The sequence below is a fragment of the Balaenoptera acutorostrata genome, chromosome 6 (genome assembly GCF_949987535.1).
Source record: "Balaenoptera acutorostrata chromosome 6, mBalAcu1.1, whole genome shotgun sequence".
NCBI lineage: Eukaryota > Metazoa > Chordata > Mammalia > Artiodactyla > Balaenopteridae > Balaenoptera > Balaenoptera acutorostrata.
This window is the reverse complement of record NC_080069.1, coordinates 10,931,808-10,953,581: the sequence shown is the minus strand read 5'-3', so window position 1 is coordinate 10,953,581 and position 21,774 is coordinate 10,931,808. Positions and strand designations below refer to the sequence as shown.

The window sequence follows — 21,774 nt, the reverse complement described above, 5'->3', positions numbered from 1 at the left end:
CCCTAAAAGCAGGTTTTAGTGGAGGAGGTAAGGACTAGAAAAGAAAACCATTGAGTACCTGACAGTCCTGGGGCCTCAGGGTGCTCCCAAGAGCTGCACACGTGACATAATGTATAATTTTACCTTAGAGACTCTTCATGGAGGATCAGATTTAAATACATGGAAGCATTTACTGCGCCAAACTCTGTAAGAATCACAAAGTTAATGAGGTGCAAATATTTATGAAGTTGTAAAACTGGTTTCCTTTTATATAGTCCACGAACAAGTCATGAACTCTCGTTCAGTGCTATTGAGAGGAGACAAGTAAAAAGAAACATAATTTGTGGTTATTTATTCTTTATCCCTAATCGTGGATATTAGTCTAAATAAACATATATAATTATAGAAATGCGCTTTGTTCTCTAATTTAAGAAAAAAATAGTTTTTGCGTGGCTTTTTATGAAACAGGTTGAATTGGTAAGAAGAGATTATGTTGCAAATGGTGGCTGGGAGACGTTCTTATCCTATGAAGACCCCGATCAAGACATTTTGATTGGCCTCCTGAGATTACGGAAGTGCTCAGAGGAGACATTCCGTTTCGAATTGGTCGGGGGGGTGTCCATAGTCCGAGAGCTGCATGTGTATGGAAGTGTCGTCCCTGTCAGCAGTCGGGATCCCAGTAAATTTCAGCATCAGGTATCCTGTATTCCATTTCTATTTGACTATGATTAAGAAATTGCTCAAAGGAGGAAAAGAGAAAAAGAATGGGGCAAGGGTGGGAACAGAGGAAAAGGAGAGGGGAAATTCGGGAAGTGTAGAAACAGAGGAACCAGTATAATACTACAGTTGTTCAGAGATGTTTTCTCTTTAAATTGCTCCCCTTTGGGTGTGAGGGAGGGAGGGGGAGGGAGAGACAAATTGAGACTCAGTCAAGTGGAATATAATAATAGACTGAACCATATGAAATTGCTATTTTTGAAAGTCAGAAATGGTCTAATACTGGCAATTTCATATGATTCAACTATTTTGGGATTGAAGGAGATGATTATTTGAAAGAAAGCACTTACGAAATGTTAAAGCACTTCGTAAAGACAAGCAAGCTATGTGATATATATAGTGGAACACTATTCCACTCCCCCAAACAACCTAAATAAATAACTCACTTTTTTAAATTTCAGGAGAATAGGTTAAAACTGTTAATGGTGGATGTAGCATAAACCCCCATATTGGTGATTTAAGAATATTGCCTGGTTTCAAAAAGCTTTTTAGAAATTGAAGGGGTGACTAATAATACAAGAGTACATGCCCCAGACTTTCATCACCTGGAGATTGCCTAGAACTTGTTTAAAAAGAGACAAGTTGAGAGGCAATTACCCCCTTGCTGTGACTAGATTACATCATCCACAGAATACCTTTTGATGGCTTTTGTTGCAGAGTTATTCCTAGTCTGCTACAGTGTGCTTTTGGTATAATTGAATAGTGAAACTTTTCCTTACACCCATAAATGGTTTTTTGTCACTCTTATTTTAAAAGAGTTTAGCAGCTACGAAATACTACCCTTCTTGTTTTATGGACCCCTCTTAATGACTTCTTCCCTTCTTAATTCCCTAACCCCTCCATTGCCTCTTACAGGGATTTGGCATGCTACTAATGGAGGAAGCAGAAAGAATAGCTAGAGAAGAACATGGATCTGGGAAAATAGCTGTTATATCAGGTAACTGGGGGAGGGCAGAGTTCATGATTTGTTCACATTTTTAACTTGGTTCCACAATGAAAAGCACCTCAGGCCTCTCTTGCCCCCATTTATGATTATTATGTTCAAAATTGCGCAGAGCCAAATAGGGAAAGACTGGTGCTCAAGCACAAAGAAACTTCCTGTAAGCAGTTTGGCGGAATAGAGCTTGCAGAAGCTGTCCATCTCTTAAGTGGCAAGGCCAGTAATCTATATCCTGTCTTCCTCGTGGTGTGTCACACTGGTCTCCTGTGCTTTGTGCCCAGTTACTCTGTCTGGGAAAAATGAAATTTGATGATACGGATCTAAGAAAATCATAAGTCAGTGTGGAGATTTGTCAGTATCATTCTGGAAATTAAAATAGAACCTACTTGCCAGTATAAGATGTTTAAAGGCAGAGTTCCTTGCCCCTTAAAAATTGTTTTCAATGACTTTGTTCCTGGGGAACAGATTTCCCCTGTTTGGAAGCTTTCCCCTTACCTTGCCTAGGACATCAGATAAGTGGAGAAGTGGGCGTGTAAAGGAAGGCCTGCTGTAAGTGGAGCAAGAAATAACACATATGCACCCTTTCACTCATACTCTAGAGTGTCATATCCTCACAAACTTTGCTATTCTCAATAAGAAGCTAACATGGTGAAAGCCATGATCAAGATTCAGGTTATTTTCCCTGCAGAATTTGTTTTCCCATTAGACTATGGCATTATTAAATGAAAGTTGAAACGACACTTTTTAAAAAAAAATCAGTAAGTTGTTGCCAATCAATAAATCAGTACCTTTGCCCAGATTTCAATGATTCCAAATACGGAAATGTAATGACCCAGGCTCACTTAATCGATTATTCAGTCTGGCTATGGTTTTTGGCATTATCCAGACAGATAAAAAAGCATTTTTTAACATGGCTAGCTCTCTCTATGTTTCTGTGTTATCTTTAATATTCTTTTAATTGAAGTACAGTTGATTTACAATGTTGTACTAATTTCTGCTGTACAGCAAAGTGACTCAGTTATACACATATATACATTCTTTTTTATATTCTTTTCCATTATGGTTTATTCCAGGAGATTGGATATAGTTACCTGTGATATACAGTAGGACCTTGTTGTTTATCCATTCTGAATGTAACAGTTTGTATCTACTAACCCCAAACTCCCAGACCATCCCTCTCCCTCCCGCTCCCCCTCCCCCCTGGGCAACCACAAGTCTGTTCTCTGTTTTTTCTGTGTTATCTTTAATCACACTAAAGAAGTAGGAACTAAATGAGGCTCACCTGATTGGTGCCGATACTTGTAATAAAAAAATGTTTACTTCTCGATTGTTTAGCCTGTGGTTGATCAGAAGTCAACTTTTCCTGGTACCAGGAAAGGGCCAGACCAACTCAGAACTCTTTGTACATGTGCACCTGTGGATTACCCGAAATTTCAGTGGCCTCCTTTGCCAGCACACTGTCAGTGTTTTCAGTACAGTACTTCCCAAGCGTTAATGTGCTTGTGAATCATCTGGAGATCTTGTTAAAATGCAGATTCTGACTCATTAGGTCTGGGGTGGGGCCTGAAAGCCTAGATTTCTAACCAGCACCCAGTGATAACCTATACTGATTGTCTTCAGACCATACTTTGAGTAGCAAGGTTTTAGTATTCTCTTCCAAATGTAGTATTCTCTTTCAAATCACTAAGGTAAAGATATTCTCTGTGACCCTGGCAGGGCCTGCATTCCCAAAGTCTGATATGCAATCAAGTGATTTTCTGGTATCTGTGGGAACTTGATCAGTTTTAAAACTGAAGGGCATCTGTATTCTTTTTTTTTTTGGCTGTGTTGGGTCTTCGTTGCTGCGCGCAGGCTTTCTCTAGTTGCGGTGAGAGGGGCTACTCTGTTGCAGTGTGCGGGCTTCTCACTGTGGTGGCTTCTTTTGTTGCGGAGTATGGGCTCTAGGCGCAAGGGCTTCAGTAGATGTGGCGCGCGGGCTCAGTAGTTGTGGCTCATGGGCTCTAGAGCGCAGGCTCAGTAGTTGTGGTGCACGGGCTTAGTTGCTCTGCAGCATGTGGGATCTTCCCAGACCAGGGCTCGAAGCCATGTCCCCTGCCTTGGCAGACGGATTCTTAACCACGGCGCCACCAGGGAAGTCCCAGGGCATCTGTATTCTTTCACTTCTCCATTATATTTAATTTGCCTTCATGATATCTGTCTCTTTTTAGAAATGTTACATGCGGAGAGGGGCGTCTGATTTGCCCGAGGTCACATTCAGTTGCCTGTAAGAGCCTCAGTTTCTGCTTTTTGAGCAGTGTCTTTCTACGTGGAAATCAGCGTCTGTCCTCTTTCTAGCTTTTTGTTATACTCTAAATAATAGCTCAATTTCAGATCATCTGCTTGTAGAACTTTTAAAATAACAAGAAGAGACTTGCTAAAAATAACAGGGAAGAACCTTTCTGCTTATTAGTTGTCACAGTAAGACTACTCGGTTTCTGTACAGGGGTTTCTCTTGGCCAGAGGGTTTCTACAGGAGCAGCCCTGGAATGCATTCTTGGCGCTCAAGGGAGTTCTGTGTTACTTCCTGTCTCTGTGGTCTGTGAGCCTCCCCACCACTGCTCTCTGCTGGGGAAACCAGCTAGGGCCTTGACTTGCTGTTTGACTGACTATCTGATCACTCTTCAAATGAAAACACCAAGAACATTTACTCTGTGTGTGATGCATTTTATTTCTCTAATTTAATAATATATTACTGTTCTATTTAAGTTTCTGAATCAGACATCTGAGGTGTCCATTATTCAGAACTTCAAGGAGGGCAGATTTAAAGTGTTTTTTATCATGTGTTTTTTGGTTGGTTTTTTTCTTCCATATTTGTTCAGTTGACTTTGGTCTTTCTGATTTAAGTACAATGCTGTGTGTGTGTGTGTGTGTGTGTTTAATTGGTTTTCGTAAAAAGTGAATTATTCTCCATAGGTTGATCCTTAGAATGCAGATCTCCTTGTGATAGTACTGGTGCTTGTGTGCTGCATTTATTCACAAGACTTCATTAGATGCAGTAAGAAGAGACACTTGGACGGGGGTGTTAGGATTCTATTCCTGCGTTGACAGTAGCTCTCCTTGTGATCTTGAATAATGTTGCTTGATCTCCGTGGACCTTTATTTCTTTACTAAAAATAAGTGGGTTAGGTTATCTTTTACAGTTCTAACAGTCTAGAATTCTGCCCCTTAATATCTTCATTTCTTTTAGTTCTCAACAAGACCAACTGTGTTGTACTGATGACATATGAAGTAGATTCTTTTCTAAAACCATATTAAGAGACCCTTTAATTTCATTAGTAATTGATCTCAGTCTCATTTAGTTTGGGGTATTTGATGATAAAGTTTCCCGTAGGTAGCTAATCCTAGCCATGATTTGTGGAGGCATGTCCATTTCTGTCCCAAGTAGTGATATTTTATGACCCGTGTCCTACTTTTTTTTTTCCTGACCTTGTCCTTGATTTGTAAATCCATCTTTGTTCTGGTCTGTAGGCTTTTGCATAAGTCATACACGGTGGTGGCCTAGGTATTCTGTCCTGGCATAACTAGTAGCTTGAGTAAAGGGAGAGACAGATCATTTATCATTCTGGTTTCTGTGACTGTAAGAGGAATGCATTTATGCATTTAGAATTTTTTTTTTAAATTACATCCTGATTCATTGTGATTTCCCTTCATCTTGCCAGCAGATTTTCTCTGTTTTCTTGGATTTATAATCTTTGATACTGCCTCTAGACAATATTATTAACTACACAGTAGATGTGATTTGAATCACTAGTCAGAAAGACTCCACATAGTCTATTTTTCCATATCAAAAAACAAATTGTTTTTATCTGTTACCTCAATATATTTTGTTAATAAAAGGTACACATACTGTATATTTTATAGCTGATTTATCTTTTTTAAAAGACTAACTTTATAGCTACATGAGAAAACTGAAAACTTGTTTATCAGAGTCCAATGAAGCACTTCCTCAGAGTGACTTTTAAGTTTATTCATTCTGCTTAAGTATATAAAATTGTCTTAGTAAGTAAACTGTGTGTTTTAAAATTAACCATCAACTCTAAATGTGAAAATTAAACAAAGCAAAAATGAAATGGCTAACTTCATCAACATCAAAATCACTCCGTGTATTGAGTACCTCCTGTGTGCGGGGGGCCTGGGCTGAGAGGGCAGAGGGAGGAAGGAGGAGATGCCACCCTGCCTTTGAGGGATGCTGACATGGGGCCAGAGCAGCTCGCTCAGTCTTCACCCTGCGGATTGTCCTTAACTGCAGAGGAAGACAAATTTTTCCCTACTTAGACTATTTCTCAACTCAGGATTAGTTGCTTCAGCGTAAGAAAATCATCTTTTCCTACATATAAAAATGGGTAAATCAGTAGTATGAGAACAACCAGCTTATCATGTGTAGGCAGGAAATAGCAGTTAATTGCTGCTAAATATCTAAGCTGTTAATTAATCTAAGCAGTTAATTAAGTTAATTAATACTTAAGTCCAAGTACTTTAGTATCTTTCATCAACTTACTCATGTAGCTTCGATCAGCACACATCTGTTTAAGATTAACAAATCGTATCTACTTAAAAGCCATGATGTTTATCTACTTGGATGATCAGCATTCTTTCCTTTAAAAATGCTAAGATGGAGCAGTTTTTTCTCTTCCCTCTCATAAGTTGTAAAGTGCAAAGATTACACTGTAGGACTTAACCGTAACATTTGAAATGCCATCACTAATAATCACCATGGAAACTGGAGATCTCTGATGTCACACCACCCGTACGATTTCTAAAAGGGCAAATATAACTGTCGATAGCCACTATTTAAAGAGCCACTTAATACCCCCAACAAAATGATTTTTTTTCCTCTAGGCAGTTTTGGCTAGGCATCAGATCCAATCATGTTCCTGTTTCTGTTTGCCAAGCTAATTGCTGTGCATCAAGATGAACAGCTATTCCCCAAGCTCCCCCTACTACCTTCGTCATAAGCAGTATCCTATTTGTGTTCTTTCAAGTAGAAAATTAACATGGCCATTGGCCAAGAATTGTACCAGGCTGACGGATCAAACGATGATGAGAAACGAGGAAAATGTCTGAGTGTTTGATGACAGAAATCACTGAAGTCAGAGGCTGATAGCCATTTTGTTTAAACCTATTAAAAAGGCAAAGAAGAGGGGAAAAGAGAAGAGCTTAAATACAGGGTGAGCAAACGAGTCACCGTGGGATGACATCGTTCTAGATCATGAAGCTCAGAGTTGCATGACTCTAAAGCCACATGTACAATCCCCACTAGTGAAAAAAATCCATGTGCCTGAGACTTACAGCATCCGATGTGGCTTCCTGGGACTGAAATTAATGGTCTTGTGCCCCAGAGCCACTGATTAATCAAATGATATGTGGGCATGTATAGAAAGTAACAGTCGTTTTGTTTCAATGAACTACGAGTGACTGAGATTACTTACTGGGCCCCAGAAACTTGGCCTGTATTCCAGGCTGTAACACATCTCCCTCCTTTTGAGGTGAAGGTGGTTTTATTCTTTGCATTATAATCTAGTTGGAAAAAAAAGGGTACATTTGTAACTAGATCTGTCTGGTAATGGACTTGTAATCATTACCAAAATGCCTAGAAAAGCTTTTCCTTATTTTGGCTTACCTATTTGCTAATGGACGCAGGAAGCCTGCCAAATGCAAACCAGTTTGTGCCACATGTGTTAATATAGGACTTCTCAGAAAGGAAGGGAAAAGGCTGTTTGCTCTTTTATAGCTTCTGTTTCATCCCTTTACATAATATATCTTTTCATAAATTATCCCCTAACTATTCCCTAGTTAAATGCACATTATTAGGGTTCTATATATTCCTCTGTTTCTTTCATTTTGATATTCTAACTGTGATCATACATATTTCTTTTTTGGTGCATGTTCCAGTGGGATTTTGTTATGGTGGTGGTGAATATCTTTCTTTTCAAGAACAATAGGTACAACATAAAATATTGCTTTACAACAAGAACTTTATTAATTTCATCATCTTTATTAATCAGACTAGCACTGATGACATAGTATACTACTTAGCTTGGTATCAAATTAGCTAAATGTGTGCTAAGTGGTGTCTGTATTGCTGTGGAGGCATTGATGCATAGCTCACTTCAGGACTCTTTATTCCCTGACTTGATGTTTATTCATTTATAGATGAATCAGGTACCAGTTATATAGGACATTGCATATCAAGTGCATTGGACCCATCTCTCACTTGGCATCACATGACTATATTAATTAATGCATGTTTTTCAAATATTCCCAAATAGGCCATTAGTCAGTTTCCACTGTTTGGATCTTGTGGGCAAGTGAATTTTTGGTGACGTTTCCTAGGCAGAAGCTAGTGATACCAGTAGATATGCTGACACTGGAGGAACAGGATTTGGATTTGGCACGTGCTGTTGCTCTTCCCACGTGCACGCTGTCAAGTCTTCCTGTGTCTCCGAAACGTGCAGGTTAAAGTCTTGGAGGATAGCCTTGCTAATGTCGTTGACACACCTATGTTTGTAGACTTTTTCTCCCCATTCTTGTTCCTTTTTGTTTATGGGTATTGGGAATGATAGCTGTATACTTCTGCTTGGGTAGAGGAATAGTGTTAATATTATGTGGTTCCTAATAATATGCCCGAGAGGTCTGGGAGCTTTAATGTAAAGAACCGCCTTTATTGTAAAGTTACATGCTTCACAGGCTTTTTTCTGAGCAAGGACTCCTTTTCCAAAGTGGTCTAGCCTGCATTGCTCACCATCTGCTGTCTATCACAAAGGCTCTTTTGTAGTTTGTTGCAGTGTTAACTCCTTACCAGTGTAACATTCATGTGATTAGTACTGTGCTTTTCTCTAAATGTTTGACATTGCTATAACCCATTCAGTTTGATAAAGCTTTTCTCTTTTAGATCTATTAGAGGCAGGGCTTTGGCAGATTCTTCCCGTTTGGGTGAGCAGGTAACTAAATAATGCTGGAAAATACTGATGCTCCCTTTTTTTAGCAACAACCAAGATACTGATATTATAGAGCCTTTTTAGTTTGGGCATTTCTAATTGCAGCAGGACATACACAGGGGATTTCTTTGGTCAGTCTGGCTTAAACTGTTGACTCTAACCAACGGCTCACATTTTCAAGACATTAAGTTGTGGATTTAGGCTTTAGATTGTAGCCACAGGATAATGTTTCCTTATGCACCTCATCCTGTGCCTCCCAATGCATCCAGTTGTTCAGTTTGTCCACCATTTGTGAATGAATCACTGATGTCTAGTATACCAGTCAGAAGCCCCAGGTCTATACCCTGTGTGGTCTGTTACCTCTTACTGCAAATCCTACTAATTAGTGGTTGTCTGGGTTATTTATTGTGGTGGAACACGCCACCCCAAAATTTAGTGTCTTCACACAACCATTTTATTTGCTCAGTGATTCTCTAGGTCAGACATTCAGCAGGGCATGGAGAAGATGGCTCCTCTCTGTTCCGTGGTGTCTAGGGCCTCGGCTGGAGGGGCTTGAATGGCTGGCAGCCACTGGGGTGGCTTGCCTCGAGTCTGTCTTCTAGCTGGTAGCGGCTGCTTGGCTGAGACTGTCCACATGAGCACCTTGCTGCTTCTCCACATGCCTTGAACTTCTCCTAGCATGAAGGCTGGCCTCTAAGAGGAGGGAGGAAAGGCCTCGGCTTAGAAGTTGCAGAACATCTTATATGCATCATTTATCGCTGTGTAATAAAAAAGCCGCAAAACGTAGTGGCTGAAAACAACAAGCAGTTATCTCATGGTCTCTGTAGGTGAGGAGTCCAGAAGGGACCCAGCTGGCTGCCTCTGGCTCAGAGCATCTCATAAAGCCGCATCTACAGTGTCAGCCGGGGCTGTAATCATTTCAAGATTCAATTGGGATGGAAGGGTCACTTCCAAGTTCACTGTATGGTTTTTGGCAGGCTTCAGTTTCTCACTGGCCGTTGGTCTCAGGGCCACCGTTCCTCCCCATGCCATGTGGGCCTCTCCGTGGGGCCGCTCATCACGTGGCAGCCTGCTTCCCCCAGCAGAGTGATCACAGAGACAGAGTCCCTTTGACATGGAAGCCTAGTCTTCATAACCCCGTCTCAGAAGAGAGCCGACGAGTCTAACGCCACCTTCAAGGGAAAGGGATTACACATGACTGTGAATACTGGGAGACAGTGAACTTTGAGGGTCATTTTAGAGACTGCCTGCCACGATGTGACTTCTGCCCCATTTTTTTTGGTTAAGGAAGTCATTGGGCCAGCCCAGATTTAAAGGGAAAGGAAAAAATCCCCCCTCTCAAAGAGAGAGGCTCTGGTAGTGACCATCTTTGGATACTAAGTGAGCGAATACACTGTCATTAACCTGTGACTAATAGGCATCCAGCCCTTTCTACAGGAAACTTCACGTAGCCTTCTCCCAGGATGGACTGTCTGTGGGCATACCTAGCGTCAGGGGTTCTTGTCCCCGTCCTGATACCAGTATTTTCATGCAGCCGTCACGCAGCACAGGCACACCTAACGCTGTCTTAAGTGGAGTTTGGCAGGCCGCACAAGAAGCACCTGCATCTGACCTTTGTCTGCCCTCTCTTCCATGAGGACATTCCTCTGTTTCCCCTTACAGGCCTGTCTAAATGTCTCATGCTTTAGGTCTAAGGTGTTGCCCATTTATGTCTTCCTTCTAGGCTATGGAATATAGAAGACCATCTTAGGCAAGGGTACATGCTTTCCCTAGGGAGATCTGACCCTAATCGATGTTCCTTCCTCTCCATAAATACCGAAGATAGTTAATGCACCTTAAAGTCTTTTTCCCCCCATTTGGGGAAGCAGTAAATTGTATATAACATAAAATTTGCCATTATAACCATTTTTAAGTATACAGTTCAGTGGCATTAGTTACATTCACAGTGTTGTGCAACCATCACCACTATTTCCAAAACATTTTCATCACCCCAAACAGAAACTCTGTACTCATTAAGCAGTAATTCCCAATTTCACCATCTCCCAAGCCCCTGGTAACTTCTAATCTACTTTCTGACTCTATGAAATGGAATCATACAATATGTGTCCTTTTGTGTCTGCTTATTTCACTTAGCATAATGTCTTGAAGGTTCATCCATGCTTTTCACACACACACACACACACACACACACACACTTGGGTTGTTTCCATCTTCTGGCTATTGTGAATAATGCTGCTATCACATTGGTATACAAATATCTATTTGAGTCTCTGCTTTCAGTTCCTTTGTGTCTGTACCCAGAAGTGGAGTTGCTGGATCAGTGGTCGTTCCATTTAACTTTCTGAGGAGTCACCAAATTGTTTTCTACAGCTGCTGCATCATGTTACTTTCCCATCAGCAGTGCACAAGGGGTGCAATTTCTCCACATCCTTGCCTGCACTTGTTATTTTCCTTTTTTTTTTATATATATTTTATAGCCATCCTAATGGTGTGAAGTGATGTTTTATTGGGTTTTGGCTTACATTTCCTTAATGACTAAAATGATGTTGAACATCTTTTTGTGAGCTTATTTGTCATTTGTGTCTTTTAAAAAATGTCTATTCAAGTCCTTTGCTCATTTTTTAATTGGGTTGTTTGTCTTTTTGTTGTTGAGTTGTAGGAATTTTTAATATCCTCTGGCTACAAGACTCTTAAATGATCTGTGATTTGCAAATATTTTCTCCCATATATATTCATAAAGATAGTGGTCTGTAATTTTCTTTGTAGTGTCTTTGTCTGGCTTTGGTATCAAGGTATTGCTAGCCTCATAGGATGAGTTAGGAAGTGTCCCTCTTCAGTTTTTTGGATGTGTTTGAGAAGGATTGGTGTTAATTCTCTAAACATTTGATAGAAATCACCAGTAAAGCCATCTGGTCCTGAGTTTTACTTTGATGGAAGGTTTTTGTATTGAATCAATCTCTTTTCTTGTTACAGGACTATATAGACTTCCTGTTTCTTCTTGAGTCAGTTTTCGTAGTTTATGTTTCTAGGAATTTGTCCATTTCAACTAGGTTATCCGATGTGTTGGTGTACATACATATTCATATTGTTATTCATATTCTCTCATAATTCTTTTTATTACTGTAAAGTCAGTAGTAATGTTTCCTCTTTCATTTCTAATTTTAGTGATTTGAGTCCTTTTTTTCTTTGTACTTTTTTTTTCATACTTTGTATGATTTCAGTCTTTTAAAATTTATTAAGACTTGTTTTATGGCCTGATACATGATCTAACCTGGAGAATGCTACGTGTCCACTGTGGAAAATGTGTATTCTGCTGTTGTTGGGTGATGTGTTCTGTTAGGTCTAATTGGTTTAAAGTGTTGTTCAAGTCCTCCATTATTGAAAATGTGTATCGTAGTCTCCAGCTCTTGTAGAACTATCTATTTCTCCCTTCAGTTCTGTCCATTTTTGCTTCATATATTTTGGGGCTCTGTCATTTGATGTATATACATTTATAATTGTTAAACCTTGATGAATTGAACCTTCTGTCAATTTGCAACGTCCCTCTTTGTCTCTTATAAACTTTTTTTTACTTAAAATGTGTTTCATTTGATACTAAATCCACCCCAGCTCTCTTTTGGTTATGAGTTATTTTTCTTAGTGATTACCTTAGGGATTGCAATTAACATCTTAAATTTATAATAACCTAGTTTGGGTAATACCATTTTAGTTTGAGTAATATGCAAATACTCTGCTCCTATACATCTCTATCTCTCGTTTACATTGTTACTGTCACAGATTACATCTTTATACCTGTCTGACCTTTGACATAAATTTATAATTATTTTATGAATTTGTCTTTTAAATTAAAGGCAAATGGCCTTTAGGGAAAAAAGAGGAGTTACAAACCAAAAGAACAATAATATCAGCTTTTATATTTACCTATGTAGTTATCTTTACTAGCGTTTACTTATTTCTTCACATGGCTTTGAGTTACTGCCTAATGTCCTTTTATTTCATCCTGAAGGATTCTTGTAGGATAGGTTTAGTGATAACAGATTTCCTTAGCTCTGGTTTATCTGGAAATGTCTCAATTTATCCCTTATCCTTGAAAAATACTTTTGCCAGATAAAGAATTTTTGGTTGACAGTTTTTTTTTCTTTCCTCACTTTAAATATGTCACCCCACTTCCTTTCTGACCTCCATGGTTTCTGATATCAGCTCTTAATCTTATTGAGGATCCCTTGTATGTGACGAGTCACTTCTCTCTTGCTGCTTTCAAGATTCTGTCTTTGGCTTTCAACAGTTTGACTGGGGACTTCCCTGGTGGGCCAGTGGTTAAGACTCTGCGCTTCCACTGCAGAGGGGTGGGTGCGATCCCTGGTCAGGGAACTAAGATCCCACATGCTGCTCGGCACAGCCAAAAAAAAAAAAAACTTTCTTTTTTTTTTTTAAATTTATTTATTTATTTACTTATGGCTGTGTTGCGTCTTCGCGAGGGCTTCCTCCAGTTGCGGCAAGCGGGGGCCACTCTTCATCGCGGTGCGCGGGCCTCTCACTATCGCGGCCTCTCTTGTTGCGGAGCACAAGCTCCACATGCGCAGGCTCAGTAATTGTGGCTCACGGGCCTAGTTGCTCCGCGGCATGTGGGATCTTCCCAGACCAGGGCTCGAACCCGTGTGCCCTGCATTGGCAGGCAGATTCTCAACCACTGCGCCACCAGGGAAGCCCTTTTTTTTTTTTTTTTTTTTTTTTTTTGACTGTAATGTTCCTCGGTGTGGATCTCTTTGAGTTTATCCTGCTTGGAACTTGTTGAACTTCCTAGGAGTATAGATTCATGTCTTTCATCAAATTTGGGAAGTTTTTGGCCATTATTTATTTTTTCTACCTTTTCTCTCTCTCATCTCCCTCTGAGACTCCTATGATGTGGTGTTAGTATGCTTGATGGTGGTGGTGTAACACAGGTCCCTTATTTTAGCTATTGTACTTTTCAGCTCCAGTATTTCTGTTTGGTTCCTTTTTATAATTTCTCTTTATTGGGTTCCCCCCTTTGTTCATACAGTGTTCTCATTTCCTTTAGTCTTTTTTATTTTCTTTTTTTAATTGAAATAGATTTGACATATAACTGTGTAAGTTTAAGATGTAGAACATGTTGATTTGTTACATTTATATAATGCAGTATCATTGCCATTGTAGTGTTACACCTCTAAGACATCACATGATTATCATTTCTTTTTTGTGGTGAGAATAATAAAGATCCAGTCTCTTAGCAGATTTGATGTTTATAACACAGTACTGTTGCCTGTAATCATTATATTGTGTATTAGATCACCAGGATTTATTTATCTACAGGTGTCAAGTTTGTACCCTTAAACAGCATCTCTCCTATTTCCCTACCCCACAGCCACCGGTAGCCACCATTCTATGCTCTCTTTTTACAAGTTTGGCTTTTTCAGATTCCACAAGTGGTGTACAGTATTTGTCTCTCTCTATCTGACTTATATCACTTGGCATAATGTCCTCAAGGTTCATCTACGTTGTTGCAAATGGTATGGAAACGAATTTCCACCTTTCTTCGGGCTGAATTATATTTCTCTGTGTGTACGTGTGTGTGTGTATGTGTGTGTGCGTGTGTGTGTGTGAACAGTTTTTTTAATCCATTTATTCATTGACAGATACTTAGGTTGTTTCCATATCTTGGCTATTGTGTATAATGCTACAATAAACATGGGAGTGCAGATTTCTCTTCAATATCCTGTTTTTATTTCCTTTGGATATATACCCAGAAGTGGAATTTGCTGGATCATATGGTAGTTCTAAATTTTTGAGGAACCTCAGTACTGTCTTCCATAGTGGAAAAAAACATTACCAACTTACATTCCAGCAGTGGTGTACCAGGCTTCCCTTTTCTTCATGTCCTCACCAGCACTTGTTATCCCTTGTCTTCTTGGTGATGGTCATTCTAACAGATGTGAGGTGCTGTCACATTGTGGTTTTGACTTACATTTGCATGATGATTAGTGATGTTGAACACCTTTTCATGTACCTGTTGGCCATTTGAATGTCTTCTATGGCCAATAGGAAAAACGTCTATTTAGTTCCTCTGTCAATTTTTTTAATCAGATTTTTTTTTATTGAGTTAAATGAGTTTTTATATATTTTGGATATTAACTCCTTATCCAGTATATGGTTTGCAAATATAAATACTTTCTCCCATTCTGTAGGTTGCCTTTTCATTTTGTTATTTTTTTTTGCAGTGCAGAGGCATTTTAGTTTGATGCAGTCCCACTTGTTGACTTCTGCTTTTCTTGTTTGCGCTCCTTTAGTTCTTTGACATGATTTCCTTTAGCTCCTTGAGCATAATTAAGACAGTTGACTTTGCCTAGTAATCACAGTGTCTAAGATTCCTCAGGCATAGTTTCTGTCAACTTCTCTTTTTCTTGTGAATGAGTCTTAGTTTCCTGTTTTTGGTATGCTTTGCAATTTTTTGTTTAGAACTGCACATACTCAAGAATTATAAAAGTCAGATTCTCTCCCTCCTCGGGGATTGCTCTTGAGGGCTGCAGTCATCCACTTGTATTTTTTCAAGCTATTTTGGCAAAGTCAGTATTCTTTGTTGCATGTGCTCACTAAAATTTCTTGTTTCATTTTCTCTGCAATCAGCCTGTGACCTGACAGGGATTTCCTTAAATGTCTGGATCTTTTTTAAAAAGGTGGTAAGGGAATATATCTCTTCAAATCTTACAGTAGATACCATTACTGCCCACCCTGGCTCCAGCTGACCACTCTAGGATAGGGGGATGGTAGGTGGTTCACATCTGCTGCCCTCTTACCAAAGGGCAGCGGCCTCTCCCTTCATCAGGCACTCCCCTGGTTGCTGTAAGTGCCTTATCAGGTTCTGGTGTCCCCATGTAGTTGGCTTTGATTGTTGTTTCCAGCTTACTGGTTGTTTCAGTAGAGGGACTGATCTCTAGCGTTTTCTACTCTACCATTTTCCTTCTTAGAGTCTTTTTTTTTTTTTTTTTTTTTTTAAAGATAGAAGGGATCCCTCTTCCTACCAGGTTACTGATGACAGTCTTTAACTTCTACAGAAACACACTAATGATTTGAGACATGAAGTAGTGAAAATGATCTGTGACATAGCAGACATTCTGCACTGGTGGGAATAGAGCCACTCATTTTTGCATTAGATGACTGTGGGCCCTCCTATGTGAGACTCCCTGTGAAGAATAAACCTAAGAGCTATAGGATAACCCTCCAGCATCTCCCTACTGTAAGTATCTCCCTACTGTAAGTTACCACGGTAGCTTCTATTTAGAGTCTCTATACATGCTTTATAAGTTACTGCTTTTATTCTTTGTTCATTTTTACTTTGTTATCTTGGTGTACCCATTTCAGAAGGAACAGGGGAACCTTTAGGCTGCTGGGTAACTGGTTGAATCTCTTCTTCTGAGATATTCTCTGTATCTTCCAAGGTGATGGAGAATAAATGCACTAACGTGCTGTGTTAATGACTTGCAATAACCAACTACTTTGAAGAGCTAAGATCATATGTGGGTAACCTTCTAAGAGTTTCTTTTTAACAGAACAGGAAAAAAAGTTCTCTTTCGAAGATTTAGGGTCATTGAGTTAATTTGGCTCATTTTCAAACATTCAGAAGAAAAACCTTTCCCCAAATCTGATACCAGTGTGTATTGTTGAAGAGTGAAATATTGCCATCCTACTAAGAGATCAATGAGATGTAATAAAATCTCATTTCAGTAGCAAATGAATGAAACTAATGAATACATTTGCCTTGTATTAATGCTGCTAGTCATATATCAAGCACTCAATAAATAGTTGATTAATTGAACCCAAAAGTAATTAAAACAGTTTTTTGAAGTTGTTTTTATTTCACTAATTTTTTTTTATTAAGTGATCATGACTTATCTCAATCTTTTGCATCTAATCAGAAAAATCAGAGATTTAAGTTTCAAAGGATAGATTTAGCATATTTTCTCTCTTTTTTCAAGTTTGGCTTTAGGAATGTGATGTGGGCTCAATTTTAATTCAGTCCAACACATAACTAGCCATGAAGCACAGCCCTATGTCCTAACAAAGGTCATGTCAAAGAACAGGAATGAACCTCCAGATTTCGAATTCATTTTCCTTCTTCAGACATTTAATGTCTGTTAGGCTAGAGTTTTTCTTTTCTTGAAGATTCCAGGAGGTAAAACTCATTAATTTCCAGGCTCCTAGTATATCCTCAATAAATACTTGATTAAATGATTTCTTCCTCTATTAAGTCACATTAGAAATTTCATGTTCTTTCTTTGTCCTGTTGGAATCACTAAACCCAAGTTTTCTCATTTGATTTTCCATATACATGAAGAATTGATTTATTTCCCCATTTAAAGAAACATTCATGTAGTTGAAATAACTTAATCTTACCTTCTCTTTTTCATTTTTATTTTTATTTTTTTTCATTTTTAAAAGTTGACAGTAAACTGTAGCAAATAGACAGCAAAGTTGATTAGATGTTAAAAAATGAATTGTTTAACCAGCCCCCACTTAGGTCAAGAACATCCCTGTTGACCCCACCCCATCATAATCCCCTCCCCTCTCCTTGCCTTCCTCCTTCCCCAGTAGCCTCTTTTTTCCTACTTTATTCTGTGTGTTTCTTTATATTCCACTACCTAATTATGAATCATTTATAAATAGTTTAGTTTTGTTGTTTTTAATTTTAGATAAGTGGGATCATTTTGGTATATTTTTGTTGTTGTTCTGGCTTCTTTGGTGCAACATTGTTGGTGAGATTAGGTCACATTGTGTGTGGCTATGTCCATTCATTTTCATTGATAGGCTGGACTCCATTATGCAAATATCTCACAATTTATCTGTCTTACTCTTGCTGGGTATTTAGGTAGTTTCCAGTTTGGGCTTATGAATATTCTTATATATGTATCTTAAGGCTCATAAATACACATTTGTGTGGAATATATACCTAGGGGTGGCATTGCTGGATTTCAGGGAATACATATGTTCAACTATAAGAGTCTGCAGAGTGGTTTTCCAAAGGGCTACCAATTTTCACTCCCACCAGGAAGGTATAAGAGTTTCAGTTGTTCAGTATGATTTGTATGTAGTGGTTTTTCTTTGTAGTTTTAATTTACATTCCCTGATGACTAATGAAGTTGACTACCTTTTCATATGCTTGCTGGCCATTTAGATGTCCTCTTTTCTGAAGTGTCTGTGTGTGAGATATATTTTTTCAAAAATCCACAAGACATTATTATTATTACTACTATAATATTGTTATATACAGTCCATATTCATTTAGATTTACTGGTATATTTATCACTTTCTTTGCTCTTCAGTCTTTGCTGAATCTCTAAGGTAGTTTATTCATTTTCATTGATAACATAGGATTCCATGATGTGGATATAGCACAGTTTATCTGTTTTACTACTGATGAGTATTTATTTGGGTAATTTGCAAGTATTATTTTCTTTGTACCTAAAGAATTTATTTTAGTAATAATCTGCTGGTAGCAAATTATTCTAATTTTGATTGTATGAAATATCTTATTTTGCTTATTCTTAAAGTAAGTTTTCACTGAGTATAAAATTCTGGGTTTGCATTTATTTTTTTTCAGCACTTTGAAGTTGTCTTTCCACTGTCTTCTGACTTTTAATGATACAGTTAAGAAGTCAGATGTCTGTCTTTGAGGATATGCTCTGACTGCTTTTATTATTTTTTTTTAGTATCTTTATTTTTAGATTGTTTTCTCTAGTTTTACTATGATTGTTTCTAGATATGCATTTCCTCTGCTTGAGCTTGCTTAGGTTTCCTTGGGTTTCTTTAATTGGTGGTGGGTTTTTTTCTTTTTTTTTTTTAGTTCTGTGTAATTTTCAGTCTCTGACTCATATATTGATTTTATCCCATTCTCTTCCCCCTCATCCTGGGACTCCAGTTAAACATATGTTAGACCTATTCATTGTATCCATTGTGTCTCATACCCTCTTCCCCCACCTGTTATTTGGTTTCTCCATGCTTCATTGTTGATAGTTCCTTCTGACTTAACTTACACTTTACTGATTAAGTCTAATCTACCATTAAACTCATCCATTGATGCCTAAGTTCTTATTTTATCTTTCAAGTCTCTGATTTCTGGCATCTTTTTCAACTCTGTTACATCATGTTTTATAGTTTCCTGTTGCTTCTAAACATTCTTAAATTCAGTATCCATCTCCATGTATGTAGTAAGCATAGCTTTTCTACAATCTGTGTCAAATAATGGCAGGGACTCCAGATTTGAAGTCTCTTATTTCTTATCATGTTGTTGTCTCTAAGTGTGCCTCATTTTTATTATTTGCTGAGCATTTTATGAGAGAATTTGCTTTCAGGAATACTTCAAGACCTAGATGATGGTTGCTCCCCCACCTCCCTTGGAGCGTAGCCCTTCGTGAAGGGGAGTGAGATTCAGGGTGTTGGCAGCTGGTTCTGTGCCTCTGGTGGCCACGTGACTCCTCCCATCCTACTTGTCTCTAGCCGGCCTTTGTGGATCTGGCCGACCTTCCTGGGTTGGCATCACCACTGAGGCAGAAAAGGCTCTACTCCCTTCTCAAAGCTCACGTTTTCTCCTTATTCTCTGCCTGATAATTAATAACTGTTAGATCTTTGATATTTTTCTAGTGGAAGCATTTTTAATTTTGTCTAAATTTTTAAATTGTCTTTAGCTGGAAAGTTGATCCTGGTCATCTAGTCTGCCATAATCAAGCCTGAAGTCACCTTTTCTGTAAGCTTAAATACTCCTGACTTGTCTCCTCCTCTAGGGTCTAGTTTCCATCATTGTTCATCTTTGTTGCTTTTTTTCCCCCAAACTCTACATCGTATTTCTCTTCATTTTAAAAAGGGTGACCACATTTATCAAGTTGTTATTTAAAAGTATCCCCCTTCCCAGTAGTTCTCACATTTGTGAGCCACATCTTTTAACACAGTTTTGTGTTGCCTGCCTAGGTTATCAGAATATTTTATGTAATTATTGTTTCTTACTGAGCTCTGTTAGTGAAATGGAAATAAGGTCACCATGTTTGTTCCATCTAGTGATTTATCAAACAAAGAACACTGAGAAACTAGACACAGATAGAGGAGGTAAGGTGATCGAGACAAGTCAAATGTCCTTTCTGTGCTTTAATAAAAAATGGATGTGCTGTTATCAGAGCCAACGAGATATTTAAAGCCAGAGCGGGGGAAGCAGGGTCTGGCATCACCCACAACACAGGCACCATGGCTCCTTGGGAATACTCTGCGTGCCGTGGAGACAAGCTGGCTCTGAATTATGGTTCTTCTGCTTCCCAGCCATGTGACCTTGAGTTATGACCCTTTCTGAAACTCTCGTGCCTCCCAGGATAGTAATCTCAGTCTTGCTGGTGTGTGTTGAGCATCCAGCATGCGTGCCTGGCATGTATTTAAGGGCTCAGAAAAGAGTCGTCTTACTCTAGCTTTGTACTTTACAGTCGCTCAGCTATAAAGTTGTTGCTTCTTTTGTTTTGAGATGGAGTTAGTCAGAATCACAAGCTAGGTTGAGTTGAGGCTCATTTCCTGCTCCTGACTTATTTTCTCTTTTAAAGGGAAAATGTGTTTATTTTCAGCTTCTAAGCTTTACTCTGGTGTTGGATTTATCCCCTTAGAAAGAAAGGGCTGCAGTAATGTGGAGAAGCAGAGTTTCACAGCCAAATCAGGTACCACATTGACTAGTTTATTACTCCTTTTGCCTGCTTCCTCTAAATTTATGTTAAAATAGATTGCATACTTTCTAATATAGAATCAGTAGAATTTAAACAGCTAGGTTTTTTCCATTTTCATCTTTGATTCATCTTTTTAAGGTTTTGTGATTCCCCCCCCCGCCCCCCCCCAAACACACATACTTTTTTTTTTAGTTTTTTGGGTTTTTTTGGCTGCTTTGGGTCTTCGTTGCTGCACACGGGCTTCCTCTAGTTGCGGCGAGCGGGGGCTACTCTTCGTTGCGGTACGCGGGCTTCTCATTGCAGTGGCTTCTCTTGTTGTGGAGCACGGGCTCTAGGCGTGCAGGCTTCCGTAGTTGTGGCACGTGGGCTCAGTAGTTGTGGCACACGGGCTTAGTTGCTCCGTGGCATGTGGGATCTTCCCGGACCAGGGCTCGAACCCGTGTCCCTGCATTGGCAGGCGGATTCTTAACCACTGAGCCACCAGGGAAGCCCCAAGGTATTCTTTTTCACTTTCATCATCATCATAGCTGGTAAAGTAGTGAAGATAAAAATATTTATCCTGCCTCCAAGAGTAGGAAAAAGGCCCCCGTGATATAGGTAGATTCAGGTTGTGGGTTCAGTAACTTGGAGGATAAAACAAAGCAAGCATGTGGACTGCCCCTCTCCTCCCCATCCTTACTGCTCTGCTGACAACTGTCGGCTCTGCCGCTAGGGCACCCTGAGGACTGCTGCACAGAGGTTACTGCTGCTTGCCCCCCAGCCCAGGGATTGGCAGAATCGCACGCAGGCGAGCAGGTAGAGAACACGGATACTTGTACAGCCCGCTGCGTGTCTGTCCTCAAGGGCAGGAGCCTGTGACACAGCTGCCCGCGTCAGTCCAGGAGCTTGGCTGACGTCAGCTGTGAAAGGTAATTGCTTTTTCTTGGCTGGCTAACAAGAGGAAAGTTACTGTGACGAGGACTGTAGGAGCCCTGCTAACCCAGGAGAGGAGCAGGCAGCAGAGTGTGGCCTCCACCCACGCCGCTGACGGTGTGTTCCCTTCCGCGCTGGCTAGCAATGCTAATACTTTCGCCAGCCTGTTCTGCAGAGTGTAGGAATGGAGGAAGAATCTTTCTTTCAAGAAACAAGAGGCACAGAGAAATACAAACGGGGAATGTTTTTGTTTAGTCATTTAAGTAAGAGGTTGGAGTCCAGGCTGGCTAGAGGTCAAAAGACTTAAGGCCTCCCTGAAGGTCCAGAAGTAGACTTCTCGTCTCAGTGCTACAGCATGTTACTGAAAACAAGGAGAGGAGCTTGAAAGATACGCCTTTATTCAGAAAGGCTCATAGCAAAGCCTGAGTGCCTCTCCTCAAGGTGGTAGTAGATTCCAGGGCCCACCTCCTGTATTAGGGCA

General features: G+C 39.5%; 1 protein-coding gene across 2 annotated transcripts in view; it reads left to right on the top strand.

Annotated features, from left to right (window-relative positions):
• ELP3 (elongator acetyltransferase complex subunit 3) overlaps nucleotides 1–21,774 on the top strand; it is a 109,407-nt gene that overhangs the window by 78,596 nt on the left and 9,037 nt on the right. For both annotated transcript variants that reach the window (XM_007192723.2, XM_007192724.2), the window contains 2 exons: nucleotides 448–675; nucleotides 1,612–1,693. In XM_007192723.2, coding sequence (XP_007192785.2) covers nucleotides 448–675; nucleotides 1,612–1,693 — 310 coding nt within the window. The remainder of the gene's footprint in view (nucleotides 1–447; nucleotides 676–1,611; nucleotides 1,694–21,774) is intronic.